Source organism: Schistocerca piceifrons, chromosome 1 (genome assembly GCF_021461385.2).
Source record: "Schistocerca piceifrons isolate TAMUIC-IGC-003096 chromosome 1, iqSchPice1.1, whole genome shotgun sequence".
Taxonomy (NCBI): domain Eukaryota; kingdom Metazoa; phylum Arthropoda; class Insecta; order Orthoptera; family Acrididae; genus Schistocerca; species Schistocerca piceifrons.
In genome coordinates this window covers 1112813829-1112835625 of record NC_060138.1, presented here as the reverse complement: position 1 = coordinate 1112835625, position 21797 = coordinate 1112813829, and the positions used below count along the sequence as shown (strand labels likewise).

The window sequence follows — 21797 nt, the reverse complement described above, 5'->3', positions numbered from 1 at the left end:
AAATACACATTTTTAAAGTTGTGGTATTCTTTTTGAATCACCCTGTATTATTATTGTCTTCATGACTGCCTTCCCATATTTAGTTTTTCCGCCCTAAAAAAATGTAGGAGAATAGCTTTAAACTTTTGTTTTCATTAAATGAAACAACAAGTTTACTGTTACCAGTCACCGTTTTATTTTTTCCACAACGCGTTTCGAAGGTTTAAACCTCCATCATCGGTTGGATTTACATTTGTTAGTATTACATATGTGTGTATGTTGTGTTACGACATTTGGAGGAACTTGTGGCACTGCCTAGTGGAGAAACAAGACACTATTTCAGAATATGGTTTTGGATAACTTTTGACAAAAAATTAAACTGATATTTAATGGTAAACTTTAATAAGTAAGCTAGAGTACCTCCAGTGGTCACAGGTTCCTTTTTCTGTCGTAACACTTCACATGTATACTGCCACATTTGTAAACAAATATGGCGTCTGGAATCAGCTGGGTGCAAGGTTCGTACAGCAGAAGAGAAGACATAATCGCAAAGTGCAAAGAATATACATTGTAACAACATTATTACAGAATAATCGTTTAAACCATTTGGAGGTGTTTGTTTTGAGGTGTCAAATATATGTGTGTGTACTTCAGGTGGTATATAAATCCAATTTTGAAAGGTTAAAACAGCTAAACATTCGTACTCGTTTATGCAATCAGGTGAAATGTTAAAATGGCTTAAACTTCATACTTGCTAATAACAATTAGGTAAAATGTTATAGGCTTCAATTACAATGATCATATTGGCTACAGCAGTAAAATCATACATAGATGACACTCTTTGAAGAAAGAGAGAGAGAGAGAGAGAGAGAGAGAGAGAGAGGAAGGAGTGATTATATGAGAGCAAACATTTACATGGCAAGGAGTCTTAAGATTACATGTTGCATATATTAACTCCCTAAAGGTTGGGGTAATACACTGGTTAATGTTATAAAATATGCAGATAGATATACATTTGTGCAGTAGATGATGTACATACAGTTTTAAGCTGACAGGGGGTACAAGCTGTTGGTGTGATGAATTATCTGTGAATGAGGTCAATCTCTTGTACTCTTGGCGGCTGTCAATATTTATGGTAAATATTAGGATATGTGCACGTGTGTGTGTGTGTGTGTGTGTGTGTGTGTGTGTGTGTGTGTGTGTGTGTATTTTAAGAGTGTAGGCAGTTGCTGAAAACAGAGATGATACTATTGTAAATATTGTCATTTTTGTCATTTAAGATGGATTCTGGTTGTTTCATTTGGTGTTTGTATATTTGGAGTGTTTCAAGGATGTCTAGTTTTCTGCCTTTTGGTTGGATGTGTAGGATGCTAATACTTGTGTTGTTAACATGGCGTTTTGTTTCATGTAGGTGGGTAGCTATTGCTGATGTGTGGTATTTTTTGTTTTTTAGTGCTGCCATGTGTTCCTTAAACCTAATCTCAAATGATCTGCCTGTCTGGCCTATGTAGAAGCAGTCACAGTCCAAACATTCAATTTTGTACACACCTGTGTGATGAAGTGGGTTTCGTGTGCCGATGTTGTGGGGTAACTTCTGTCCAAAAATAAAACGGTGACTGGTAACAGTAAACTTGTTGTTTCATTTAATGTCAGTAACAGTCACGGTAAAGCCTAACCTAAAAATGTTCGCATTTTGTTTTCATATAAATTCAAATACTATTTTCAACAAATGCCTTTAGGAGAATTACTGTTCATCAGACGTCAGCTAAAAGATTAATGTGTTTTACACCCTGGTAAAGGTTGTAGGCATGGTAGTGGCATCATTCACTGTTAGAGTATTTGCAGTGGTTTAGTTCATGAATGTTACTTTTTTCCTCGTCCATTTCCCAATTTGTATTTTATCTCCAAAAAGAAGTAAATGTTCCACAGATTCAATAAACGCAATAACGACAGTGAGGAGTCACTTGCAGCTTAATTTTATGGAATTTTTTCTACAGTAGGGATAGTCCCATCGACAACACTGTAGAAAGCAGTGCTTACTGCAGAGGTAGGATGTTATTGAAAACATTGTTCCCATTATTTTTCTGGTTGTTTTGGGGTAGATCACCTCGGGGGGGTTTTTTGAATGAGTGAACCATTCAGACACATTTACGTCCAGTCCATTTATAAGTTATTTACTGAATAGAATTTGCACTGAGCCAAGGTAACAACCACTAATTATTTAAGTTACATATAATGTATTCACAAATAAATTAGTTTGAATGATATGCTTTGTAGAGTAATTAAATACAATGTAGCTGGAGTGAAGTTTTTTTTTTTTTTTTTTTTTTTTTTTTTTTTTTTTTTTTATAATTAGAAACAAAGTGAACAGTTGTGCTACTCAGCATAAATGTTTTTCATTTGTGCTGTCCAAAGTATGTCTCAATGACAGCATGATTTTAGCAGCAGAGTGAATGTGAGCATTATTTCATAAGTTATTCTTTCACACAGATTTAGCTCCACAGCTAAAGCAATGACCTTCAGTAACATTCAGTATTTGATATTTTCGTTATATCACTTTAATTTTTGTTGTACATTATCATACTCAATCACTGGGGTAATACTTGACAAGTCTCCGGTAAACAGCATAAACTTTTTCTGTAGAAAACATGTAAAACTGACAAGTGAAAGAAATTCTAATTTTAAATGCATTTCAACACTTGCCAGGCCCATTAGTGCCACTGCATTGTGACGAAGTTGTGTAATCTTTTCTTAGTCATGTGGCAGGGGCACTCAGTGAGTGCACGCCACATGATACTGAGTGCAGAAACCGTCAGCTGCTTGCTTCCACGTGTACAAAGCAAGTGACGGGTAGCGAACTCTGCGCACGTGGTTCGGCTGTGCAGATGCAGTGCTCTAGGACCTACACAAATGACTACCATACTGCTCCTGTCAAAAATTAGTTCCCAGATGGTCTTTTCCCCCTGCCCCTGCTGCCTGCAGCCTGCCCATTTAAATACAATAGTTTTGTACAATAAGATGTGGAAGAAACAATTGTCTCATTTGAAGGGATAACATAATACATTTTGTCAGTCAGGAAAAATAAAATGAAATGAATAAACGAGGATAATGCATTTCCAAGTCACTTTTAAAAACATTTTTCACTTGGTTGATATTTTGTAGTTGTGTATTTACGTCTTTGGTGCTGTGATTTGTCACAACCTTTCACCAGACTTAAATCTGTTTGAGTCCATATGGCATATTTCCTCTCATGATATCTAAAAGCATCTATCCACACAATACCTTGCAAGTATTGAAGTAGTGAGGGAAGTGTTAAACACACCAGGCAAAAATTATTGCCCTCTCTCCCCTCCCTACGTGTCCTCCACATAAATACCAGCAACACCACCTCTATCTTCAAAAACATCTTGATCGGCCTAAGAGGAGTAGTCCACAGGTTTCTTATAGTTCAGCATGTCCAGCCGAGACACCACTCATTGGTGATCAAATCCCTGTGAGCCACAAAATTGCAGGGATGTCGATTGCTACATTTCACCATTTGCTCCTGGGCATTCTCTGTGGGAATGAGATTGTGCAATTTAGTAGGCTGGTGACTGTAGGTATGATTGTGCCCAAGTGTCTGTCTAACCGGGAATATGTGCATGCAGCCCTGTGGACCTGGCGAGCCAGAAAATGGTTGTTCTGGAGAACATAATCCTCATGAACATATAGGGAAAAGGGCAAAACTTGGTTACTGAGACTGCTGAAAAAAAGTTTCGGTTTACACTTACGAAAGGAGAGAAAAAATCAGAACCTCTGCCGGCCAGAGCTGTGTGCTCCATGTCCCTTGTTGTGCCATCGGTGTACCCATTGCCTCACACAATTTAGAAAACAAAAACAAAATTGTGGCATGTCAGACTACAGTACTCTCCTCCAGTCACCCGCTGTCCGGTTGTGTGCTGTACAACTCCGACCAGAGCTGCCAGTGGTAGCGGTTGTGCGTAAGTGAAGTGTGCTTGCTTTTGTGAACTCGTGTGCGTTTTCTTTGTTGAAGAAGACTTTGGCCGAAAGCTTCAATGTGTAAAAGTATTTTTGTTGTGCCTGTGTGCAACCCAGCAGGTCATCTTTACAGTCAGTAGCAATCTGTCCTTTTCCTAGAACTGTTGATATTCCAGCCTGAAGTTTTCATTGTTTGACAACAATGTTGTAGTGAGATAACATCAGCTCATTGCCAACATTGTTTGTTGCAGTCCACAACAGATCTAAACCACGTTTAAAAAAATATTTCATACTTCTGCTCACTCCAAATGGCGTTCAAAACATTTATTATGTCAGCTTTTCATTTTATTGTAGCTGCTTTTCTACAGCCCCTCAAAAGAAAATCATAGCTACTAGCCATTACATATCATGGAAAAATTGAAAAACACAAATGTGGCAGTTTGAGCCGCTTTTTCAGTATTGTTTAAAATCACATTCCTCTTATAAAATGTCTGAGATATTGCCTCAAACTCTTAATGATTTGGATCTTTGCTTCCCAGTGTAGCAAGTTTCCTTTTTGCAGAATTTGATGCCCTCCCAAACACATTTTTGCATTAATCTTCTTCTAAAGTAGTTAGAGCATGGCAGTGCTTGTATAGCTTCTGAAAACTGTCCTTCACATATAATTCTCAGATTGAACCTAGATGATCAACTTTAGGATAATGTACATGTGACTTTGGATACTTTGAGCCCTGAAGTAAAGTTAGAATTTCTACAAGGTGCCTGGCATGATCTCTCCCAAATACCGTATGGGTGTAAATGCTATTCACGAGGCTGTCTCTAACATTCTGTATAAAATTTACACCACTGTTGCTTGTGTGTCTCATTTCTGACGACTTAAAAGAAACCAACAATATCTAAGTAGCAGCTTTGCCAATAGAACACTGACTGCAGGTAAAGGACGATGTTTTGCTTCCTTTGAATTTCTATTTTTCAACTTGAAAAATTGAATCTCCTTGTGTCTACACTTCCAAGTGTTTAGGAATGCTGACTTCAGCATTGTCACAACTTCATTTAAATCAGACATAAACTGTCGTCCCATATTTGTCAACCATACTTAGCTTATGTGCCTGACACTGCACACAGATCAGGTGATGGCCAAGAGTTTCCTAACAGAGTAGCGTATGGAGACCTGTCACTAACAAACATACGTACAACATTGTATGGCACTTAGTGGTCCTGCACTTTGTCTAATATTATTAGTTTCTGGATGTAAATTTAATATCTAATACCCTCTGTTCTCGCATTTTCATTTGCATAGGAAATTAATCGATTTTGTGACATTACAAGTTCCTAATCAGGGGCAAATTATTTAGTTTCACCTGAGTGCTTCGGTAGTTAGGTTTTTGAATATCTGCATATTACTAGACACAGTTCGTGCATTTTTGTCAGGGTCTACAGTAGAGTTGCGCAGCATGTGTTGATAGTCCGTTTATCTGCATAGTTTAGTTTTCCATGGTCTTTAGTATGGACAGGTACTGCGATAGTTATTTTTGCGGATGCGAGCCGAGTTGGTGACGCTTCGCTCTCAGCTTCAGGCTATGATGGCTTTGGTTACACAGATTGAGGCTGCAGTGGATGGGCACAACTGTTGTGGGCCAGCCGTGGGGATCCAACGGACGTCCTGTGCGTCAGAGTCCTCTGATCGGTCCTCACCGGTGGCCAATCCAGTTACTGCTCGCACTGAGGCTGACCCCTCACCTGTGGTCGAGTGGGAGGTCACCCCAGGGCGAAGCAGGCGGCGAAAGACTTCCCAGGTGGCCACACGTAAGGCCTCCCTGTTTGTCTGACAAACAGGTTCCAGGTGCTGTCTGTGGCTGACACTGTCGCTGAGCCAGATGCTGTCGCCTGTCCTGTTTCAGAGGAAACTACTCAGCCTGCAGGATCAGGGCAATCACAGATGGTGGGATTATTGGTAGTTGGGAGCTCCAATGTTAGGCACGTTATGGGACCCCTTAGGGACTTAGCTGACAAGAAGGGTAAGAAAAATCAATGTGCACTCCGTGTACATACCGGATGGAGTCATTCCAGATGTGGAAAGGGTCCTCCCGGATGCCATGAACAGCACAGGGTGCAACCAACTGAAGGTGGTTGCTCACATTGGTACCAATTATGTGTGTCACTTTGGATCAGAAGAGATTCTCTCTGGTTTCGAGTGGCTTACAGTAGTGGTAACGGCTGCCAGTCTTGCTTGCAAGATGAAAGCAGAGCTGACCATTTGCAGCATAGTTGACAGGACCAACTGCGGACCTCTGGTACAGAGCCGAGTGAAGGGTCTGAATCAGAGGCTCAGATGGTCCTAAGATTGTGTAGGCTGCAGATTACTTGACTTGGGTGGTTGGGTTTCGGGTTCCACTGAATAGGTCTGGTGTCCACTATACGCAGGAGGCAGCTACATGGGTAGCAGGGGCTGTGTGGTGTGGACTGGTTGGTTTTTTAGGTTAGAGGGTCTCAGGAAAACACAAGAAGAGCTTCAGGCACAAATGGTGCAGGCTGAACACAGGACTAACATAGATACAGGAACCATTGGTATAAAATTGTAAATTGTCATAGCCTTGCTGGGAAAGCACTGATGCTCAAATACTTACTGGCACTGAAAGCTGGCTAAAGCTCAGCCGAAATTTTTGTGAGGAACCTAACGCTGTTCCGAAAGGATAGGCAAAACACGGTTGGCAGTGGCGTTTGTTGCTGTTAGAAGTAGTTAAACTTGTCGCGAAATTGAAGTAGGTACTCCCTGTGAGTTAGAATGGGTAGAGGTCATTGTTGGCTACCAGAATAAAATAATAATTGGCTCCTTTTACCAACCTCCCAATTCAGATGATACAGTTGCTGAAAGGTTCAAAGAAAACTTGAGTTTGATTTCAAACACATACCCAACTCCTATGATAATAGTTGATGGTGACGTTAATTTACCCTCAATATGTTGGCGAAAATACATGTTTAATTCAGGAGGTATACGTAAAATATCATCCGAAATTGTGCTAAATGCATTCTCTGAAAATTATTTCGAGCAGTTAGTTCACGAGCCCATGCGAATAGTAAAAGGTTTTGAAAACACACTTCACATCTTACCAAAAAATAATCGTGAGTTAATAACGAGCATCAAAACCAATCCAGGGATTAAATTCACAAATCCTCGAAAAATGAGTGAAAATAATACCTATTCAAAAAAGCAGATACAAATTCACTTGACGCCTTCCTGAGAGAAAATATCCACTCATTCCAAATTAATAATATAAATGTAGACCAGATGTGGCTAAAAATTCAAAGAAATAGTATCGGCAGCAATTGAGAGATTTATACCAAATAAATTAACAAAGACAGAGCTGATCCTCCTTGGTACACAAAACAGATTAGAACACTGCTACAGAAACAACGAAACAAACATGCCAAATTTAAACAGACGCAAAATCCCCAAGATTGGCGATCTTTTACAGAAGCTCGAAATTTAGCGCGGACTTCAATACGAGATGCTTATAACAGTTTCCACAACAAAACTTTGTCTTGAAACCTCGCTGAAAATCCAAAGAGATTCTGGTCGTGTGTGAAGGATGTTGGCGGCAAGAAACAATCAATGCCTTCTCTGCGTGGTAGCAGTGGAGATACTATCGAAGACAGTGCTGCCAAAGCAGAGTTACTAAACACAGCCTTCCAAAATGCCTTCACAAATGAAGACAAGATAAATATTCCAGAATTTGAATTGAGAACAGCTGCCAACATGAGTAACGTAGAAGTAAATATCCTCGGAGTAGTGAAGCAACTTAAATCACTTAATAAAAGCAAGTCTTCTGGTCCAGACTGTATACCAGTTAGGTTCCTTTCGGAGTATGCTGATGCATTAGCTCCATACTTAACAATCATATACAACCGTTCGTTCGACGAAAGATCTGTACCCAAAGACTGGAAAGTTACACAGGTCACACCATAATTCAAGAAAGGTGGTAGAAGTAATCCATTAAATTACAGGTCCATATCATTAACGTTGATATGCAGCAGGATTTTGGAACATATATTGTGTTGAAACATTATGAATTACCTCGAAGAAAACGGTCTATTGACAAACAGTCAACATGAGTTTAAAAACATCGTTCCTGTAAACACAACTAGCTCTTGATTAACATGAAGTGTTGAGTGCTATTGACAACAAGAGATTTCAAATCGATTCTGGATTTCCGGAAGGCTGTGGACACTGTACCACAATAGCAGCTTGTGGTGAAATTGCGTGCTTATGGAATATCGTCTGTTATGTGACTGGATGTGTGATTTCCTGTCAGAGAGATCACAATTCATAGTAATTGATGGAAAGTCATCGAGTAAAACAGAAGTGATTACTGGCATTCCCCAGGGTAGTGTTATAAGCCCTTTGCTGTTCCTTATCTATATAAACAATTTGGGGGACACTCTGAGCAGCCGTCTTCGGTTGTTTGCAAATGACTCTGTCGTTTATCGACTAATAAAGTCATCAGAAGATCAAAACAAACTGCAAAACGATTTAGAAAAGATATCTGAATGGTGTGAAAAGTCGCAGTTGACTCTAAATAACGAAAAGTGTGAGGTCATCCACATGAGTGCTAAAAGGAACTCTTTAAACTTCGGTTACACGATACATCAGCCTAATCTAAAAGCCGTAAATTCAGCTGAATACCTAGGTATTACAATTAAGAACAGCTTAAATTGGAAAGAACAAGCAGAAAATGTTGTGGGGAAGGCTAACCAAAGACTGCGTTTTATTGGCAGGACACTTAGAAAATGTAACAGACCTACTAAGGAGACTTCCTACACTATGCTTGTCCATCCTCTTTTAGAATACTGCTGTGCGGTGTGGGATCCTTACCAGATAGGACTGACGGAGTACATTTGCAGAGTGGCCACGGATGCGTTCAAATGCGACAGCTCTTTTCTGCCACTCTGTTCATTCTCCATGTCAACTCATCTTATGGTGCTGATGCCATGCTACTGACTGGCATGTACACATATCTTCACTGTTACAACTTAAGTCAGTCCAGTTGGCACTCGGAAATGACACATGTGACTGGTAATTTGTCTCGTGAGCTTACTGCTACGAGTTGCCGCTTTTCCTCTCCACCGTCAGTGACTCCAGGGGGCGGACAACTTTCATGAACAGCTGCAGTAGTGTCCACTGCTTGTGCATTGTTATGCTTTAAAGTGATAGTAATTTTTTTTTCTTCTGTGAAAAAATGACCTTCAGGTGTAAGTAAAATAAGAGAATGGAAACTACAGCAGATCAATGCGTGGAGCTCAGCAACCCATAACAGAAAACAGAATTCACACTGGCTTTCAAGCAATAGCTCATTTCGTAGCAAGGCTTGCTGTGGCCACAGGAGCATTTGTGTGGGTGTCTGTTTGGTTGTGTATATGAATGAATGTATTTTTGTTACAAAAAGAGCTAGTGCTCAGAAGCTAGTGTGAATGCTGTTTTCTGTTACGGGGTTTTGCATTCTACACATAGGTTTGCTATAGGCGAGTCGTTTCCTTTCCCTTATTTCACATTTTGTTCCAACCAGTAATTTTCAGTATTGAATTGTAGTTACGATTTTTGTTTCTCTTTAAACATGACACTGATCCAATGTAAAAGTTACTTTGTGCTGTACCCTGTCGTATATCATTTTCCATATGTTCACCATGATTTACCAATGTGTCAACTGAAAATAGATATTTGTTTCAGCTGGTCCTCTGGAAGCATTTTCAAAAATTGCATGGCAGCTGCTGCAGGATGTGCAGGAGCGTCTGGTGTTTCGTGCCCATTGTTACCTGCAGTCTGATATCCTACAGTATCGTCCTGCACCTGGAGATCTCGCCTACCCTGAGAAGCTCGAGATGATGGAGGTCAGAATTTGTTTGAGAAATTACAAAATATGTCTAAATTAATAACCACATTATCTGTTTGTTAAGGAAATTAAGAGCTACTTAAGAGTACTTAAGTATCTACTTATTTGGCAGACTTATTGTCATAGATGCTCTCAGAATGTGTTTGAGTTAAAACTGTTCTTTGACACTTATACTTGCCTATTGATTCATGTGAACATCACCAGTTTTGGGCAGTATGAGTCATCTTCAGTGCTATAAAAATAAATATTATGGAAAGGAGTCAAAGTAACCTACTGTCTAATAAATAAATACAAGTACGTCTGAGATTAATAAAATACGAAGTTGTACCTGACTGGTTGATTACAGTGTGATAAGCCACTAAACGGATGCCTCAACATTGGTGTACCAAACAGGAAATGGTTGGTGTGGTACCTAAATAGATGTCAAGGGGAAGGACAGGAAAAGTAGATACTTAATTTTATGATTGGCACTTGAGGAACATTCTCATATCAAGAATGACTATTCAACTTAAAAACCTATATTCCGAATAATATTGGATGCAAACAATTTGAAGTTGTTATTGAGGCATTTCTACAGCTAATGAAATAGTTATTTAAGAGATACCTCTCACAAATACATGTAGGTACACAATTATTGCTAAGTCAATTTCATTTTCTTGTTCGAGTGACAACTTGTTATTTATCAAATGGGACAAGGATGAATACACTGTGATGAAACCATAAATATTAGAAGTGCCTGTTCAAATCAACCCCACAGATAAGATGGAGCTATCCATTTCATGTATAATATTAAAGTAAGTCCAAACAGTATAATTAACAAGACTCTCTATTTGAAATTAAAATCTACACATATCTTAATTACAATAGTATTAAAAGTAGCTATTAATTTAATTACAGGATCAAAAACAGTCAGTCAGTGAGCAGCCCTTGCTTCTCCAGATACTGTGAATCTTTAGTTTAACAGCTCTCTAAGAAGAGGCACAATAACTTATTAAAAATAATTTATATGCTAATAAAAAAACTGAGCACCGGTTAAGTTATTGAATGTACACAACTGCTCAAGATCATTGTTCCAGTACCACTTTACCAAAAGAAAGAGACATTGTCAGACTGACAAATTGGCTATCAGAAATTTGTACACTACAGTAATTGGTGGGAATTTCAATAATAATTTAGAAGATTTAAAAAAGTGAACTCATTATTGCCAGTCAAATTATTACTGAAGATGTATTATGATCCCATCATGCTGTTTAAGAGGAATAAGAACTTACAAGATCCATTCAATAAATAACCGGAAAAATTGTGTAAAAAATACAAAACTTTGACAGAGTTTGTGCTTCTTTGTTATTTTTTGGTGGTGTCCTAAAACTATTATCAGACAGGACCGACACGCCAGCCCCGTGAACACTACTGCAGATTTTCCTCGTTGTGGAGCAGCAGAATCTCCAAAGATTTCAGTTAGGTGAAGGGTTGAAACCAACTGAAATTTCTGCCAGATGACAGTACAAGATGGTGAAAGTTGTTTGAGCCTAACACGAGGGTACGAGAGGACACACAGATCCAAATGAGGTGTAGCAAGCATCGATGATTTGATGCTCCCAGGACGCTCTGTCTGTGCAGTCATGGAGAACAACATTGTGGGAGTTGACAGGAAAACAAGCGTATTACGGTTCTTGATACTGCAGCAATGATAAACGTTAGTGTCTGATCAGACCACCATATTGTCCGTGGCATACTGATGTTCAAGAAAGTGTGTGCAAGGCAGGTTCCAAAATATTTGACGTCAAAAATGAAAAAAAGTTACATGGACGTGTGTGGGGAGACATAAAGTTTGCCAGTTGTGTATCTTGTGGTGGCGGTCTGCTCGTAAGAATGTAGTGTTGCAACACTGACCAGGTCAGAAGTTCACCTTGTGAGGTACTATTTAATGAAATTGTTCACAAATTCATTCATTGTAGCCTTTTATAAAATTTAGTTTGCAAAATGAAGAAGAAGTAAGGGAGCAGCTGCAGATCATGCTTGCTGCTTGCCATGTCAACCATGGCACTATTACCTGCTCACTAATTGCCTCCTGCTCCGATTGGTATGTAGTGCCACGTTACCCAAGTGATCTGCCTTACCATTTACAAAATGTTATTTCAAATGCTCTGTTGCAATTCTGTCTCTTGCTCTTAGTTTTGTCTCTTGCTCTTAGTTTTGTCTCTTGCTCTTAGTTTTGTCTCTTGCTCTTAGTTTTGTCTCTTGCTCTTAGTTTTGTCTCTTGCTCTTAGTTTTGTCTCTTGCTCTTAGTTTTGTCTCTTGCTCTTAGTTTTGTCTCTTGCTCTTAGTTTTGTCTCTTGCTCTTAGTTTTGTCTCTTGCTCTTAGTTTTGTCTCTTGCTCTTAGTTTTGTCTCTTGCTCTTAGTTTTGTCTCTTGCTCTTAGTTTTGTCTCTTGCTCTTAGTTTTGTCTCTTGCTCTTAGTTTTGTCTCTTGCTCTTAGTTTTGTCTCTTGCTCTTAGTTTTGTCTCTTGCTCTTAGTTTTGTCTCTTGCTCTTAGTTTTGTCTCTTGCTCTTAGTTTTGTCTCTTGCTCTTAGTTTTGTCTCTTGCTCTTAGTTTTGTCTCTTGCTCTTAGTTTTGTCTCTTGCTCTTAGTTTTGTCTCTTGCTCTTAGTTTTGTCTCTTGCTCTTAGTTTTGTCTCTTGCTCTTAGTTTTGTCTCTTGCTCTTAGTTTTGTCTCTTGCTCTTAGTTTTGTCTCTTGCTCTTAGTTTTGTCTCTTGCTCTTAGTTTTGTCTCTTGCTCTTAGTTTTGTCTCTTGCTCTTAGTTTTGTCTCTTGCTCTTAGTTTTGTCTCTTGCTCTTAGTTTTGTCTCTTGCTCTTAGTTTTGTCTCTTGCTCTTAGTTTTGTCTCTTGCTCTTAGTTTTGTCTCTTGCTCTTAGTTTTGTCTCTTGCTCTTAGTTTTGTCTCTTGCTCTTAGTTTTGTCTCTTGCTCTTAGTTTTGTCTCTTGCTCTTAGTTTTGTCTCTTGCTCTTAGTTTTGTCTCTTGCTCTTAGTTTTGTCTCTTGCTCTTAGTTTTGTCTCTTGCTCTTAGTTTTGTCTCTTGCTCTTAGTTTTGTCTCTTGCTCTTAGTTTTGTCTCTTGCTCTTAGTTTTGTCTCTTGCTCTTAGTTTTGTCTCTTGCTCTTCGTTTTGTCTCTTGCTCTTCGTTTTGTCTCTTGCTCTTCGTTTTGTCTCTTGCTCTTCGTTTTGTCTCTTGCTCTTCGTTTTGTCTCTTGCTCTTCGTTTTGTCTCTTGCTCTTCGTTTTGTCTCTTGCTCTTCGTTTTGTCTCTTGCTCTTCGTTTTGTCTCTTGCTCTTCGTTTTGTCTCTTGCTCTTCGTTTTGTCTCTTGCTCTTCGTTTTGTCTCTTGCTCTTAGTTTTGTCATTGCTAATACAATATCACACTGTGTGTGCAAGTTATTTGGACATGCAAAGTTTCTGACTTTGAACCTTCTTTGCAGATGAATTAATTCACATGCTAGTAATGCCATTAAAGATGTTTTACCCATTAAGAGTTACATCTTTCTAGTAGTGACACAGTTTTGGTAGCATATAGTGAAAGTGACATGCAACTTTACATTCAGCTAAGTAGTTCAGTTTTCTGTATTAGCTGCCCATGTATAATTCCTGTTCTTTTCCATGTATGCCTCATTGTACTAACTCAGGAAAGAATAAAACAACCCATAGCTTACCGTAGGGCGATTTTGTAGTTCAGAACGTCTTATTACATAGACTATAAGTGAAAGGGATATGGTGACCAATTGTCATATTGCTGTAAATCTTAGGCATGTGCTGTGAGTCACAGTGAAAACTTTTTTCTCCACTTTGATAACTCTGTTTAACCAGTAAACCTTCATCCGATTCTTTAGAGAATTGAACTTCCGTGTATGAAGGTCTCCTGATCTGTATGTTGTATATAATTTTGCAGGACATTTAGTGGCATATGTGCATACTGTCTCTCATTTCCCACAACACTGGATGAATATTGTGTAATTTGTGTGCAGTGTGTTTTGCTACCTCAAGTTTCTAACTCTAATACTTGACTTATTGTGTTAAACCTTTAACGTAGTATTATAGCTCTTAATGAGTTGAGTATGAAAGCATTTTAAATTCAACCATTAACAGTGTGAAGTACTGATCCCCCTGCCCAGTAGCCTTGAGGTAGGTACCTTCAAATTGGACATGCTCCAGGGTAGCCATTATGAAAGATTTGCTCCTCAAGGTACAACAAACTGCATGTTTAGTTACAGGTGGCCAGATGGTGTTTGTGCAATGTAGTGCAATAAGTACATTGTATAAGCAATGTTAGTAAGGCACATGTGGCAACATCCTGCACAGTAGCCAACCAAAGGGCTGGTTTAATTTTGAATCACTTCTTGATAACCAGAAATGGTTGACTGTCTAAAAGGGAGCTTTATTTGGTGCAGCAATACTTTTTCATTTCCTGTAACTAGGTTATGAAATAAATGCTGTAGAATCGGGAGAGTGAAACTGCTTGTGTCATCTGCACTAGCACAATAACTCTTCTATAAACAAATTTCAAGAGGGATGGGTGCTGGAAAATTCTTTAGACATTTATCAATATATTTCAAGCACATAAATCCAATAAAATTTACTTCCGCAACCTCCAAAACAAAATAAAGATTGTGAATACTATTCATGTAAATGTCTCATGTGTTTTTAATTTTTGTACTTCATGTACTAAATAAATATTACAGCATCTGAAAACTGTGAAATTTGTATTTTTTCAGTACGTTAATTCATTTGGACAGAAGTTTCAAAGTCAAGAACTCTAAGTTTACAGATATCTTTTACACCATCTGTATATCATTTCCGTCCTTATATCTGATCCACACTTTAGATTGGCACTGACAAAGTTAAAAATATTTATATTTTTTAATTGTTTTATTTGCTTTTAGAGCAGTATCAACATAATTTCATATTTCCTATTCAGTTGGCGACAGTCAAGATTATATATATAAGCTCTAAACGTGGCAGAACACCGTGATATATCGCACATTCTGCTGTCTTAACTGATTTCTGTGCAAACTTTTTGTTTTGAGCAAACTGCAAAATAATTTGGTGGCATCGTTTGTGTTTTCTCTCAATAAATTGGAAAATTTGGAAAATGCTAAACAATAAAAGATTCTTCTGCCAGCTTTCCTCTGTTCTGTGACATAAGCTTGAACAAGTTCTCTTGCCACAGACAGAAACTGTTCTGTTGACATTTTGAGATGCCTTCTTATCTGCGGACAGTATGGGCATTTAAAGTGCACAGATTCAGGTAGTAAAAAACGAACTGTTGTGAACATATCTGTGGTATCAGAAATGGTCAACACCCACACTTCTCTTTTGTTGTATACCAATTCATGACAAGCATTAATCAGTATAGCTGGATTCTCCTTGTTCCAGTTTGTCTTACTTGGTGTTTGTTTTTAAAATCAGTACCATGTGCTGCTATTCCTTGGTAATAACAACTTAGTGTAACTCACTGGCTTGGTGCAATTATTTCAGTTGGCGTAATTGGATGCCACTTCAGTGACTTGCATGACCGTATACCTTATAGCAGTTATCCAACCAGGGAAAGAGGGTGTACACTTTGACATAGAATCCGAACCAGTGTTGTTCCTAGTAATTCCCCAGATCATTGAGAGATGGAGCGTAGATTAAACGCGGACTGAAAATTTCTGTGGTCTACATCGACATCTACATGGATACTCTGCAAATCACATTTAATTGCCTGGCAGAGGGTTCATCGAACTACCTTCACAATTCTCTATTATTCCAGTCTTGTATAGCATGTTTTAAAATGAACACACACCTTTCTGTGCGAGCTCTTGATTTCCCTTATTTTATTATGGTCATCATTTCTCCCTATATAGGTCGGCATCGACAAAATATTTTCACATTCAGAAGAGAAAGTCGGGGATTGAAATTTTGTAAGAAGGTTCCACCGCAATGAAAAATGCCCTTGTTTTAATGGCATCCATCCCAAATCATGTCTGCGACACACTCTCCCCTATTTCGCAATAATACTAAACATACTGCTCTTCATTGAACTTTCTCGAAGTATTCTGTTAATACTATTTGGTAGACCCAGACCTCGCAGCAGTATTCCAGAAGAGGAAGGCAAGTGTAGTGTAGGCACTCTATTTAGTACAGCTGTTACATTTTCGAAGTGTCCTGCCAATAAAACGCAGTCTTTGGTTAGCCTTCCCCACAACATTTTCTGTGTGTTCCTTCCAGTTTAAGTTGTTCGTAATTGTAATACCTAGGTACTTAGGTGAATTTACGGCTTTTAGATTAGACTGATTTATTGTGTAACCGAATTTTAACAATTTCCTTTTAACACCCATGTGGATGACCTCACACTTTCCGTTATTTAGGGTCAATTGCCAATTTTTGCACCATACAGATATCTTTTCTACATTGTTTTGCAATTTATTTTGATGTTCTGATGACTTTACTAGTCGATAAACGACAGCATCATCTGCAAACAACCTAAGATGGCTGCTCAGATTGTCTCCCAAATCATTGATATAGATAAGGAACAACAAAGGGCCTGTACCTCTACCTTGGGTAACAGCAGAAATCACTTCTGTTTTACTCGATGACTTTCCATCAATTACTACAAACTGTGACCCCTCTGACATGAAATCATGAATCCAATCACATAACTGAGACGATATTCCATAAGCATGCAATTTCACTACGCGCGCTTGTGTAGTACAGTGTCAAAAGCCTTCCAAAAATCCAGAAATACAGAATAATTTTGAAAACCTTTGTCAGTAGCACGCAACACTTCATGGGAGTGAAGAGCTAATTGTGTTTCATAAGAATGCTGTTTTTAAATCCGTGTTGACAATTTGTCAATAGACCATTTTCTTTGACGTAATTCATAATGTTCTGATTGGGATTCAAATCTGCGACCTCTTGGTTTCCAGGCACACACTTTACTACTTGACTACAAGGCCCAACATTCTCTAGCTATGGAATGAGTGTGTATCACCATTCCAAATGTAACATCATGGGTGGGGCGGCAAATTGGGGTATCTGAACCTACTTCACTTCGGCACAGTTAAGACCAAATAACATGTCTTACATTTCCTCGATGGAAGGGAAATGAAGTCCCATGCTTCTTTACAGAGCGTAGGGGAACGATGCGGGAGACCCGCACCGCCTTACTAGGCAAGGTCCTAATGGAGGTGGTTTGCCGTTGCCTTCCTCCAACAGTAATGGGGATGAATGATGATGATGAAGACGACACAACAACACCCAGTCATCTCGAGGCAGGAAAAGTCCCTGACCCCCCGGGAATCGAGCCCGGGACCCCGTGCTTGGGAAGCGAGAACGCTACCGCGAGACCACGAAGGCGGACATTTCCTCGATAATATATGTTTAATTTATCAGACTCTTCAGAAAGATGTGCGCTACAAAATGAACTTATTTTTGAAAAGTCATTTCTTTTTTTTTAAATTTTTGACATTCTGATGCGAGTTGAGTTGTGGTGGTGGTGGTGGTGGTGGTGGTGATGGGGGGGGGGGGGGGGGAGTCTCCATGTGACCCGTGTTTACATTAAGTGATTTTTCTGTTGCCTCTTCGTTTACTGCTCTCATGTCAAATGAAAACAAGATGAATTTCTGTGGCTGGGAGCTATCAAGTGAATTAAAATACATTCACATAATTACAGAAGGCTAAAATATGTTACTAGTTTCAGATTTTATTTTATTTGCACCTTTCTGACAGTCAAGTATTATTCGCCTTGCCGAACAGTAAAGTGATTTTTGTCAGTTTGCTAAAGAAATTTGGCTTTTATTAAGTTTTCCTGCTGAGGCAGTAAATTTATTTGAAACGAAATGTTTAATTCCACACTATTGACTAGTTTCAACTGTTCGCTGCATTTCAAGTGCACGTTTTTGTCTTGTAGCACATGTGGCATTATGCCATAATAAAGAACCAAACATGAGATAATACAGTACTGGTACTCCAAGAAAATTTACGTCCTGAAAACCACACCAAAAAGCTTAATATCAGGTTGAGGCCTACATCATTGGGAATCTGAACATACGAATGTGCGCTTTAAGGCAAACTATGCATTTTAGTATGGTTCACGAAATTCTGACACTCTTGGAGTATCCTCTGATATCTTGTTTCTTTTATGACAATGGAAGAAAGATCTTTTAATGTTTACATGTACGAACATACGGGCTTCCTATGTCACTGTAGGTGTGCAAGCGCGGTGCCACCTGTTATCTGGTGCACTCTGGCAACTGCTAAAATGAATCTATTTCTAACAGGTCGCGGGAAAATATTCTGAATTGTGGTTTGAAAACTGTTATTTTCAAAGTAAATTACTTTTTATGCAAATGAACTATGTGTGAGAATGTACGATGAATTTCTTAAATCACAGAGCATTTGTTCTCATTTAAAAGTCAACTCTTTGATGATGAGCCATTTAGAAGAATTTCGAGCCCAGAAGATCAGAGATTTATATTGGTATTAAAAATTTTACTGGTGTATTTGTGCGATGTATCTTAAAAGTGTAACGTGCCCTAAACAGATCAACATTATATGTGGAAGGTTAGCTTCTCTTGTAGCTTATTAATCTTTGAGACAAATATTATATGCGAAAGCTTTGCTTTTCTTGTAGCAACACTTTGTACAGTAACTTAAACCATTAACTTTTTCTGTTTGTGTAATTTGAATTTATACTTACGTAATACGAAAATCTGCAGTGTACATGTTGCTGCACATCAAAGATATTTCCAAAACGTGTTTCTTCCCCGAGTTTCGTTTTCTAAAGTTCTGAGAAATTCTATGGTGCTGTATAAAACCATATCCATTCAAAGGATTGATAAGTTTTACAGTTCTGATGGAAAGTATACTGTTGCTTAACAAGGAAAAAGTGTATTTTCACCCGAGAGAAACTGTATTTTTAACTGGGAGATCTGGGAATTTTTTTTTCCTTGTCCGCATATACACCCTGTAGAAAAAGGAAGTGCATTCTGAAAGCTAGCCAAGCACCATACCTTTTGTTTGTGTGCCTGTTGATGACATAGTGCTTCTGCCTTTAGGTGAGTCATCTCCTTTATTCCTAAATAATTTATAATTTAATACAAAGGTCACAACAAATAACTGTTCCTTTAATGTAAATTAAAATTAAATTTTTGTTTTAGTGTAGATTGTGTGTAGTCACTTCCATTTATAGAAAATGTCTTGTGACTAATCATGTTGAAACAGGTCGGGGAGTATTGGTAAGGAGCGGAATCGCACAGACTGTGTCATCACTGTGCCAGAAATGACAAGAGGACAGATTGATAAGCAAAGAGGTGGAAAAAACAAATATGATATCTAAACTTCATTACTTTATCTACTACATCAGTGTTTAATAAATTTCATCGCTCATCAAAATTTAGTCCAAAAAAATTGTGTTCTTATTGGACTACAGCATATCTGTTATACTCGGTAGGCTATGGCATCAAAATAGTAACTTTTAACTCACTTTATAACACAGTTAATACTTCTGTTGAGGCTTTGTGAATTGCATCATTTCAAATGCAGAGTGCTGCCTCTGTTAAAAAATAACTTTCTTTCCACATTTATTGGACTTCGTGAGCAATCCTCTTTTATTGGATATTGCGAGTGTCCTGCTTCTTTTCTACTAGCGCGAATTTGTGTAACATCTAAACAATTTTGGGAGTAAAGGAGACCACTGACTGAATATTGGCACACACAGTAAAGAGAAAGGAGCCATCAATTTTCCTTCTCTTTCATGTGTGCTAATGTTCGATGGGTGGTCTCCCGTAATCCTAAATTATTCACATTCTAGCAGAATGTCCCAGCTATATTTGTTTAACATTTGTCATTTCTTTTTAATTTTACTTGTCTTACCTTTCTTCAGATAGCATATTTAACCTTTCTTCAGATAGCATTTTGCTTTTAGAACGTTTGATTCCATGAGAATGTTTGTACCCCATGACCATGATGTAGTCCAGAACAGAAAGGTACAGAGTGACACAGAATAACGTGAATGTTTGAAATGAGTAGTGACAGCCATGGGCATGTGGCACTACTGCGGGTTCATGATGGTGAGTACACGGTCCGCCATTTCAGTAATTTTATAAAAACAATGATAGTTTGGTAGCAGCACACAGGGAGTTTCAATGTTTTTATAGTTTAGGATGTCATGATGCCATTTCGTTGAACAGGCGATGAAATGTTGGATTAATAACTTTGAAGAGACTGGATCTGCCCTCAACAAGAAACCAACAATATGACAAATAAGTGTGCGTTCTCCAGTGAACATTACTGTACGGAACTCTGTCATACTGAGCCCACGGTGTTCAGTTTGTAAGCAAGCAGCAGTGGTTGGAATATCCCGGGAAAGGGTTCGCAGAATTCATCATCTTGATTTAAAATTTCATCCATGGAAACTACAGATGATGCAACAATTGAAGGCCAACGGTTGGGGGTTACGATTAGGATTCTTTCAACAAATGATAACAAAAATAAACAATGGCGATGAATTTCTAAACAAGTTGTGGATGTCAGATGAGGCACATTTTCATCTCACAGGTTATGTGAACAAACAGAACTACTGTTAATGGGCAAACACAAATCCTAATGATGTTCATGTGTGCCCTTTACACCAAGTGACAGTATGGTGTGGTGTTTCGTCATGTGGGATTATCGGTCTGTATTGTTTCAAAAATGAAAAGGGAAGCATAATAACTGTCAATGCTGATCATTACATGGAGATGTTACAAACTGGAGCGGTCTGGGAAAAGGTGTAGATTTTGGGAAAGACACCCTGAACCACAGGTCAGGGCAGACTTACTGTACGGGACGAGAAGAAAGTCTTTTCCTAGACCTCTCGAATTCATTTCCTTCACCCTTGTGCCTTACCCTTATTCCTGTCTGCCTAAAGAAGGAACCACTGGCTCAGAAAGCTTGCTGTCACAACAGTCTTTTATGAGTGTGTTCTGCCGCCGCTTGGTGAGTAGATTTTTTACCTATCCAATTAAATAATATTAAAACTATGAGTCTTCATTAGACATACACAGGAAGAAGAAAAACACACACACACACACACACACACACACACACACACACACACACAAAACCAACCTTCAACCTTGCCCCTATATAGCGCCAGGTGGAAGCACAGTGCCAGTGCTGGCCTTCGGCAGGTAGACTAGATTGTAGTGGCCATGGTCAGGTGGGGTGGACAGAGGGGATATATATATATATATATATATATATGAAAGGATGTGATGACGAAAGGGAGAGGGTAAGGAGTCATTCCAATCCCAGGAGCGGAAAGACTTACCTTATGGGTAAGTCTTTCTGCTCCTGAGATTGGAATGACTCCTTACTGTATGGTTCTTTCCGCTCCCGAGATTGGAATGACTCCTTACCTTCTCCCTTAAAACTCACATCCTTTCGTCTTTCCCTCTCCCTCCCTCTTTCCTGACGAAGCAACCGTTGATTGCGAAAGCTTGAATTTTGTGTGTGTGTTTGTGTTTGTTTGTGTGTCTATCAACATACCAACGCTTTCGTTTGGTAAGTCACATCATCTTTGTTTTTAGATATATTTTTCCCACGTGGAATGTTTCCCTCTCCAGCAGGGATACGACTTCCTCAAATCCTGCCCTGAAATGAGATCCATCCTTCATGAAATCCTCCCCACTCCACCAAGAGTGTCTTTCCGCCGTCCACCTAACCTTCGTAACCTCTTAGTTCATCCCTATGAAATCCCCAAACCACCTTCCCTACCCTCTGGCGCCTACCCTTGTAACCGCCCCTCGTGTAAAACCTGTCCCATGCACCCTCCCACAACCACCTACTCCAGTTCTGTAACCCGGAAGGTGTACACGATCAAAGGCAGAGCCACGTGTGAAAGCACCCACGTGATCTACCAACTGACCTGCCTACACTG

The 21797-nt window shown here is 38.9% G+C and overlaps 1 protein-coding gene across 1 annotated transcript in view; it reads left to right on the top strand.

Moving 5' to 3' along the window:
* The window catches only part of LOC124777257 (conserved oligomeric Golgi complex subunit 3), a 127764-nt gene that overhangs the window by 72172 nt on the left and 33795 nt on the right, over window positions 1–21797 (top strand). Inside the window, exon 9 of the mRNA XM_047252587.1 lies at window positions 9683–9843. Within this exon, the coding sequence (XP_047108543.1) occupies window positions 9683–9843 (161 nt within the window). The remainder of the gene's footprint in view (window positions 1–9682; window positions 9844–21797) is intronic.